Here is a 9,867-nt window from a genome sequence, read left to right as displayed (position 1 = left end):
CTATTGGCATACCAAATGAAACGTGTTCTTGAAGTTCTCCCGTTCTTAATTTGCTCTGGAGGAAAGACTAAGCAAGCAGGTGTTCTTCCCATAGCACACTGAGTCGCAGCATCACTTCAGCCACATCTCTGATCCGGACAGTTCTGATCCATCAGAAGGCCTGGAAGCAACATGGTGTGTGGTGCATGTCTGCATGCAACACAGAAGTGGTTCTTTTGACTAGCATCTTGTTTTAGAATTCTCCCAGGGTTTCCAGATTGGAGACAGTTGCCCTGTGCACCTTCTTATCATCCAACTAAAAAGGAGCTTATGAATATATCTGAAGGCTTTGACATGCTGGGCTGGGAGACAGGATGGCATGAGTCTGTCCTGCCTTTTCCAGTTATTGGTGCTAGAATTTCTATGTGCTTTATAACAGCTGTACAGACCAAAGCCTCCTATCTTCTCACTTGAAGGGGCAGTTTGCAGAGGATATGCACCGATGTGCTTGTTGCTCTTCTCAGAGCTTCTTGAGAAGCTTATTGCTGCTTCTTCAGGCTGAAACCTGGGAACAGGGATCCCTCCTGTTCTGCTGCCTCACACACATTGCTTGCTGTGGCATCCAGCCCTTGCAGGGAGGGGGAAGTCTTAATGCATTTTTCAGGGGGCAAAGAAGTCTACAGGAGTGTACTTTAAAGTTTGTTGAAAGAACAAATGCAGTGTCCAAAAGAGCAATTATAAAACAAAAAACACAAAACCCCAAAACCCACCACCACCAAAACCCAAACCAAAGAATCCACCAAAGAACAACAGGAAATGCCTGTGCTGGTTGCTCATCTTGACACTTTTAACAGTCTGCTTTAGATTTCACAGGAGAATTTCCTGGGCAAGGCAAAAGTTGGAGGGCAGACAAGACTTTCTTCCCCGTGATCAGGATATGGTGCTGAGCATATGACGGAGGAGAGTAGGATGCGGCTGTACTTGGTGCAACATGGCTGCATCAGTCCGCTTTGAGTTCAGTGTCAGATTTAGCAGAGAGGTTGAGGGCTGCTTGAACTTTGCAAATTTAACAGAAAGCTCTTGAGCATCAAAATTGACTGAGGGATTGGCGGGCAGGACATCTTGTTTCTGAATAGAAAGCAAGCTCTGATCACAAAGCTGTGGCCTTTCACCATTTTTCATGAATGTGTTAACAGGCATTTCAGATTCTGAGTAAGCTAATTCACAAATTGCATCGAATTGGGTGAGAATTTGCCTGTAATAGAATTTTACAGCCCCAGGTGGCTGTTGAAAGTTCATTATCTCTAATCTGAAGAAGAGCTTGAAAGGCCAGCCCTTTCCATTCAGCCAGTTTATTGACATTAAGTACAATGTGGCTGTCCAACTTACATTGTTGTACCTGCAGTAACTGAAATGAAATGAAGTGAGCACAGTTTGGGACATCTCTGTTTATACGCTACACTTGTATAGGTTTTATAAAATCCTATGATCTTCATTTTAAAAACATTTTTAAAAAGTTGAAAAATACCAGTTTACCAGATGCAGAAATCACTGTGGCTGGTATAAATATGAAAAACTTATGTATATCTTTTCTCGTGAGGAAAGCACCCAAATCGTGTAAGATGGTACAAACAAGAAAATAAATGCTGTCTGAAATTTAGTCTTGGCATAAACACTCGAATGTCAGGGCAATCTAGCTCCTAAGATAGACCTTTCTTCAGAAAATATTTTTCATCCTCACATCTGTAAATTATCATGCCTAACCACCTAATACCGTTTAATGTAAAAAAAACTGAAACATTTTGAATTCCTTAGGAGCTCAACAGATAGCTTGAAAGGAAATGTGCTTTTTAGGCAGGCAATATCCTCAGTTGTTAAGCTGCATCTGCAAGGTAAAATAATGGTGTGCTTTCGACTTGTACAGTGGTGTCTCGCCTGGCTGTGCTCTGGTTAGCACGCATCCTGGCTACCAGGTAGAGGGCGGTGGGCTAGCCCTCATGAGGAATGGGCAGGGTTGGTCTTGTTTACTGCTCCTTGGCAGGCTCTTCTAGAAGATGTGCCGGGACTAGAGTGGGTATTTTCTGATATTGCTGGCTGGGTTAAGTGGGAATCTTCCACTCGCCCATCTTCCTTCAAGTGAGTGGTTCTCTGTGAATGTGGTCACCGATGGATTTGCAGCTTTTGTTAAGATTTGTAGATGTGTTGCTACACAGGCTCCAACTGAGGCTTTTCTCATAGGTGGGGTGTTCAGAGCAGCTCTCTCCAGAATGCTCTTATATAAGTTTCTTGTAGGTGTCACCCTTTGTCTTCCCCATGGTCCAGGTGCCACCAGAGTAGTTTTCCTGCAAGCAGCTGCCTTCTGTCATCAGTTACACAGTTGGAGCAGCTGAGGGTGCCCTGGCATGGAAGGGTGCCTGGTGGGACCAGGGGAGCTTAACTGTGCAGAGCCTTGCTCAGGAGGTTGGGTTTCATGGTGTATATTAAAATATAAATTATTTATCTCCTCTGTTTGCAGGGGACTTTGCTACCCCTCTGTCATATTCAGCTGAAATTGTCCAGGAGATTCAGCAGTCATGGGAAAGGAAAGAGAATGTATGTGCACACACAAGTTTTGTCTATAAGAGAAACCCTTCCCCCTCTCTAAACAACCTTAATTAATAGAGAAATTTTCTTAAAGCGAGTGCAGTCGTTTCCGCTGGCTGCTTTGGATATAATCTTTGAAATGATTGACTATGTTAAATCATGATAATTAGGTCTGGCCATTAACCTCCCACAGAGCTGATTACAGGGTTGGGGTGATGAGGAAGTTTTTAAATTTTTTGTAATGCTATTGTTTCAGTTTGTTTGCAGAGTAAACAGTGAGTGTGCCGGTTGATTATGGTGCAGACCATCTCTCAAGACAGAGGAGATGGATATTTAGTTGTTAAATGTGGAAAAACTGGGTTTCAGAGGAAGTGCATTCTGGGGAGATGTTGAGGCTCTAGGTCTATGCACTAGTGCCTTTCCAGCCATCCCAACCATTTACTTACTGAGAGGCTGTTCCTAGAGTTTATTCCTTTTACTTTAGGTTCTCCTCAACACAATTATATACAACATCTCTGAGGGACAGCATTCTCTTCATTGCTTTATGTATTATCTTGACTAACTTAGAGCAGCAAAGATTGATTCCTCCTCTCCAGCATGTCTGAAGATAAGCACAGCCCAGCTCTTAAAAGGTGTGTTTTTAAAGGGCAGCTCACAGTCTGCCTGTAGTGCTCATAAACCAGTTATGACTATCACAGGGCCGTGAGCACTCCAAGTAACAAAAGGCAGTTATTGATTGTAAGGCAAGATTGCTACAGGAAGGAGAGCAAGTGGTATTTTGTGCATTGCAATGGGCAGCCGCCCATGCGGTGAAACAGCCTGGGTTTAGCTGAAGGGGAGCTTTGTTGAGGAAAGGAGAATCCTTGCCTGGAATAATTGCCTCTGAGCCAGGGAGAATTGACTACTCCAGAGTGGGAACAGGCCCTCAGCTACCTCTGGCACAAACAGCGCGGCTGTTGCAAATCTGATTTGAGTTGCTAACAATAAGGCATTGAAAAGGCAAGTGAACCTAGCAGTTCTCTCTGTCTTTCCTTGCGCTCCTAGTTTCTGCTTCAGCTTCACTTGCTGAAGCAAACCTGTAACAACACAAATGTATATGTGGAAACAGGAACATCAAAAATCTTTAGAAAAGATGGCAAAAGGCCAGGTGGAGAGGCCTTTGGAAAAGAAAGAAGGCTTCTAAAAATCCAGATATTTCAGGCAAAAGGGAAATATACTCTAAACGGTAATTGTTAGCTCTATTTTGTGATACAAAGCTGTGAAATGCTCTCTTCCCCCACAGAGGTCATAAAACTGTGCTCTGTGTACCAGGTGGATTATTTTGTTTTTTCATTAAATAAAGAAACTTGTAAACAGTGCTCTGTACCATAGAGATTATAATCTCTACCATCCCCCTCTTCTTCCTTAAACCCCAGAGCATGCACTTTGCCAGTTGTGCTGGGGCAGAGGCAGAGCTCTGGGCGAAGCCATGGCCTGCCAGTCCAGGGAAGGCATGCTCCTGGTGTCCAAGAGGTTCAGTTGTGCTTTTATCAAATCCTGTTGATGAAATAAAATAAAAGGCTTGGTTGTAGAGTGCTTGAATGCCACTCTCTGTGCAACAGCAGCAGTTGGTTGGGTTATGTCTGTGGAGCTGGCGCTGCTGCAGGTAGGGGAGAGAGAGGAGATTGAATAATGGAAAGTTTTTATATAGAAGACAGCAAGAAATGTTTTATGAAGGTCACCAGGAATAACTGCTAGTTTGGCCAGTTAAGTCAGTATATTCAGTTATTCTGCTATCTTTGCAGCTTTCAAATTTGTAAGGTGTGATATAAGTTTCCTTGTGATCCTTGTAACTTGAGCCACCATTCTAGATAGTGCTCTTGTAACGCACACTAAGCATCACACCCCTCACTCCGCTATTTCCCTGCCCAATGTTTGCTTACTATCTTGTGTAAAAGGAATGCAACTTTTTGGGGGTTTTATTTGGTGTAGCTCATTTATCCGTAAGTTTATTGAGTATTTTACAAAAGCAGGTACTATAATTTTAATTTTTGTTTCCATTATACTGGAAATTTCAGCCATAGCTGTGGTGCAGCAGCTTCTCATTTGACATACATAGGCACTGGTTGGTTTGTACCACTTTCAAGCTGGAGAAAACTGCTCTGCTGCAAATCCCACTTATTAATGGTCTTGTGTGTATTGCCATGGGTCTATAACCAGATGTGGTGAGTGATAAAGTGTGAATTGAGACCAAATATGTCGACTTTTTCTGCTTCATCCACTGGACCCATTGTTCATGTCCTGTTACAAAAACTTCTTTGAAATCACAGATTTTTGCATTCCAAAAGCAGAGAAAAGCTCAATAATAAGGTGTACTCAGTTATTAAATATTGAACTCTACTTGGTTTAGGTGAAATCTAGATTAGTATTAGATACTTTTTCTTTCATTCATGTTTTCTTATTAAAACTCATTATGGTTAAATTTATTTTTCCCTAATCAAGTGTATATCTAGCAAAAATACTGGGGCAAAATATTCTTACATTGTTACTTTTTTTTATACAGTTTTAAAATATTTTGATATGTCTATCTGTATGTTAGTAAAAATACATTTGAATTATCACAAGATCTGCACACATTTAATTTTTTTTTGTAAGTACTGAAGATATCTAATACTGATAGATATTTAAATAAAAATATTTATGTCACCAAGTTTATGCTTGCTTGATGTAATCATATCACTTTCATTGAGCTATATGATGTTCTTTACATGCCTTGTGAATAAAGTAATCCCTCCTGGATCACCATTTTATTCTTCCTGTCTATGCAGTAACAAGCGACTTGTGGCCTTAGTGCCAAATGACACTTCATTCAACACCAGACGAGCCTACACCAGCGAAGATGAAGCCTGGAAGTCGTATTTGGAGAATCCCCTAACAGCAGCCACCAAGGCTATGATGAGCATAAATGGTGATGAGGACAGTGCTGCTGCTCTTGGCCTATTGTATGACTATTATAAAGTAGGTAACTCCATCATTATTCCTCCTGCTGCACTAGCAGGGGACTGCTTTAAGAGGCATCAAAAGAGCCAGTTTTCAGAGACTGAAGTCACTACATCTTGTTTTCTCTCTGATACTTTCATCAAGCACCCTTGCTGTTTTAGGAAGCCTGTCTGAGGCTGTTTTGATGTGTTTAGCTCTGGAAAGAAAAACCGAAATCAGAATTCCCATATTAAATTTGCAACCATGATTTGGTTTTGAGCATGGCATTGTTCCTCTTTCCTTACAAGAGCATTGGATGAATTACCCCCCTTTTTATTTGTGCTCGAATACTTGCTCGAATTCTTTAAAAAGTGGAAAAGGGGAAGACTTATCCATCTGTAGGTTTGTCTGCTTTTCTAGTTCATTCCACACATGTTTTAGTTTGCTCTTTTACTGGAGTATCTCTCATCTGACAGTTTCCCATGTTATTTTTATTTGTATAATGATTGCAGTAGGCTGTATATAAACATACAGTGAGGTCTAGCCTTTGCACTGGCAGTTTGCAGTCTTAATAGAAAGGTGGAGGACGGAAATGGAGGTGGATGCAGAAACGGGGAAACACTGATGCACAGTTTCAGTTTATATTATGTTCTCAGACCAGGGATTTACCTACTATGTTGATAACTCTTTTCTTCTTTGTGTATTTCATAGTGTTTAAATAAAGCTGTGTTCAAGATTTCTGCTGAAATCAGGAGAGTCCTACAGGGGGCGTCTCTGTGTAATGCAGAAATTTCACCCTGAAACCAGTACCCTTTGTACTCTGCAAACAGAATTAGTGTTGCCTACCAAGCACAAGTATGAAATTGTTCATTTCACTTAAATGAAGTCAGTTCTCCTGAAGCCACCTATGCCTGCATTGGGCAGATGAATTTATGTGAAAGCCAGCAGAACAATGCCAGCTCCCCTTGTAATTCAGGAAGAAGTAGCAGGAAGGGAAATTTGGTATTTATTAGTATAAACACTTTGAGAGAATGGGTGCTCTTTTTAGTCTCTGCTGTAGACATTCAGGAGAAGAGGTTGTAGGCAAGTTGCCATTTTATCTTATGGTTAAGTATTGCTTTGATTTCTTTACTGGTTATATTTCAAAAGATGTTTCTTGTTTTTGAGTTTTTGTTGGTAGAGAAAAGCTTTTCCCAATGAGAAAGAAGGAAGGTCCCTTACTTGGCAGTTACCACAGTGCCTGTCTGTGAAGTTAATGCGGATTTGTAAAATTCAGGATGTATGAGCATCTGGAGTGTTGGCTTCTCTCTTAGTAATATCTTTGTATGTAGCAGTTCATTAATATGCTGAATTTTTAAATAAAACTAGAGAACAGACATTTTCATTCTCAAAACTCTGTTCTAATGGACATATCTGTTCCACATTCCAGGCAGTTGCAAAAGACTTGGGGTTCAGATAGAGTAATGTGTGTTAATTTCAAAGCTATTTCCAGCATTCAATCATAACTAATTCTGTCTTAAACTGGGAGAAAAGGGTAACTCTTGTTGATGCTCTCAGACAGGAACCTAAAACCAAACTTAACCTTCTGTGCTGTAATGTGGAAGTGTAGAGGAGGACTTCCAGCACACCAGACTCTCTCGAATGGCCCTATTTATCATCTGGCTCATTTGTTCTGACTTTCTGGGTAGTTTTTTTGAAGGACTTTTTCTAGTCAGTGGGAATTATTTGAACTTAACTGGGTTTTGTTTTGTTTTTTCCCCTTCTCCTTTTTCTTGTAGAGATATTTACCTAAACATAGATCCTCCTTCAGGGATAAATGTATGATCTTAACAGGGGAATCAACATGTGCAAACTGTGGCTTGGCTTCTACTTCTAAAATATATGAAAGAGGATTTTTAACCAGTGGGATGCCAAATAGGGAGAGTGTATCCCTAAGAAAAGGAAAGGCTCTGGTTAACACTGTCTGACTTTACTGTCTCCCAGATAGAGCTGATGTTGACCTTGGCTACTGTAGTGCACTGTAGTACTGTTTTTCCTCTAAATTCAGATATTTTCCTGATATTTCTTTGAAGTATTTAAAGATAAAAGGCACAGCTTTAGCCCGTTCTTAGGTCTATTTTTGCTCTATAATCCTGAGTTAACTGCTGTGATGGGGTGGATATACCTGCTTTTGTAAAAGTTAGATTAGAAGTTATAGCTCCCAAATTGCTGGTTCAGCAACCAAAGAGAAATACGGTCATGGTAGCAATTTTGCCCTTGGTGATTTCATATCTGTGCTGGCGTCAGGAAACCGGTATGTGGGAAGACAAATCTTTTAAGTCACTTGGTGTCAATTCTGAGTGTGTTGAGAGGCCAGATTTGACTGGATTTTTCTTCTCCTGGCTGTTGATGCACTCAGTAGAGCAGAAGTCAGTGCTTTTTGATGACATGCCAGCATGCCCTGACCTGTCCCTCTGATAGGAAAGACTTCCCCTAGGTATGAGTCGTGTGTCCTCCAGACTGCTCTGTAACAGGAGGATTTAGCTCTTGCTGTGGTTTAACTGAAAACCCTTTTTCCTCTGACCTAAAAGGGTCTCTATGCACAGCTCATCAAAATATCATGTCTTCCTTCTCATATTTTATTATTCAGTAAAAAATGTGTTTGCCTTTGGGAATATAAGGTCTGATTTTTTTGATAGTTTGGCCTAGCTTGATATTCTAAAGATAAGAATGTATAGAGGAGCGCTTTCCTCCAGACTGGTATGCCCAAGAACTAGAAAACAATCCCTACATTTTTTCCATTTGGAAATTATCTTTCTGGTCACAATCAGTCTCCCAAAGAACTACAGCTCCTGACATCTGTGAACTAGACAGGACTGATATGGTTACATTTTTTTAGTTGTTGCTGTTGAGCAGTTTGAAGCTGCAAATACCCGACAGTTGCGTTTACCTGACCCCATCCCTGATGTTGTTCTCAGGTTCCCAGAGATAAAAGGCTGTTGTCTGTTAACAAAATGAGTGATAATCAAGAAGACCAAGATAAAAGGTATGGTATTATTCAAAGTCATACACGCAGCTACTAACAGTGTTGATCAGTTGTGAACTGAAGGAACTATGATATCTGAGGGTTTCTGGTTTTCTTCTAAAAGATAAAAGAATAAAGAATGTTTTGGCAAGCAAACTTTATTCCTTTTTACTTTTTATTTTACTGGAAAAATGAAGAGTATTATTAAACATGCAATTTGCAAAGCAGCAGAAAATTTCGTGATTTGTTTGTGGTTTGTTTTATTTTTGCTGCTGCTGAGATTACTAAAATCAGATTATATTGACAGTTAGCTATTGGCTGTTTTTATTTATTTTTTTTTCTCTTCTAGAGCAAAAAGTGAGTAGTTTGGCCTCAGTAACCCGATTTATACAGTTTTATTTAACATAACTTAGGGTCTTCCCAGAAGTAAGTAAAGTAACTCTTAAAATCATTCACTCAATGTTTTTCTCACTCCTCTTCGATTTCAGCCTTCCTCTGTAGGTTAAAAGTGACTTGAAGAATCAGAGGAAGTTGACTCCTGCATTCATTAAGACTTGTGGATAAGAGAGGGTGTATATTTATGTAGAAAGAAGTAAGGAGGGTGTCTTCATGTAAAATTACAGTGGGCAGAAGTTACATGGGGTTTGTTTCAATGTAGCTGACTTGGGACAGCCTTAGACAGTCTCCAGTAGCTGTGAAAGGTGAGTTTAAATAGGCAGTGGTATAAACTCACTGTTTCAAAAGAGGATATGAAACTTTTTTTGAGGGACTGTTTTTCTCCTGCAAATGCCAGAGAAATTCCCAAGTTGAGCATGATTGACAAAACCGTCCTTCAGTGAAAGCTGAGAGAGAGGAACTGTAATGCCTCATGCGAACACATCTCCTGGGTTGTGAAAACGAAGCAGGGTGTTACGCCTACTAAAAAGTTTAGAAGTTAACTATCAGCAATCAGATTGCTTTCAACAACCGCAGGTAGACGTGGGAATGCTGCTGAAGGTTACATTGCAGCCACTACAGTTACTCTGATACAGAGGGATTCCTGGGCTTGCTCTTTCAGAAGAGCGTTGGTAACTGAGTTACACAATCAGTAGTGGCCTGTCAACAGCCCGAGAGAGCGTGCACCAGCTTATGAATTTTGCTCTTGATATTCTGCCTATTTCATATGCAAATTATATACTGTAATCCATACGTTGCTTTACTCCTTATGTTTATGTTGTGCCTAAAGGCTGTTGTACTGGTGGGTTGATTTCTGCATCCAGATTATAAGCCAAGGCAAAAGCAGCCCTGGATACCCAGAATTTATTGTAACAAGTCATACTGATTATAGGTCAAATCAAATGTAT

At 40.4% G+C, this 9,867-nt stretch overlaps 1 protein-coding gene across 1 annotated transcript in view; it reads left to right on the top strand.

The window, feature by feature from the left end:
- The first annotated feature begins 4,030 nt into the window (after positions 1-4,030).
- The window catches only part of GRHL2 (grainyhead-like 2 (Drosophila)), a 51,649-nt gene continuing 45,812 nt past the window's right edge, over positions 4,031-9,867 (top strand). Inside the window, exons 1-3 of the mRNA XM_010137537.1 lie at positions 4,031-4,074; positions 5,370-5,559; positions 8,478-8,545. Of these exons, the coding sequence (XP_010135839.1) occupies positions 4,031-4,074; positions 5,370-5,559; positions 8,478-8,545 (302 nt within the window). The remainder of the gene's footprint in view (positions 4,075-5,369; positions 5,560-8,477; positions 8,546-9,867) is intronic.

The sequence above is a fragment of the Buceros rhinoceros genome, unplaced genomic scaffold, assembly GCF_000710305.1.
Source record: "Buceros rhinoceros silvestris isolate BGI_N320 unplaced genomic scaffold, ASM71030v1 scaffold8736, whole genome shotgun sequence".
Classification (NCBI taxonomy): domain Eukaryota; kingdom Metazoa; phylum Chordata; class Aves; order Bucerotiformes; family Bucerotidae; genus Buceros; species Buceros rhinoceros.
The sequence above is the reverse complement of the archived record's forward strand: the minus strand, read 5'-3'. Positions and strand labels throughout refer to the sequence as shown.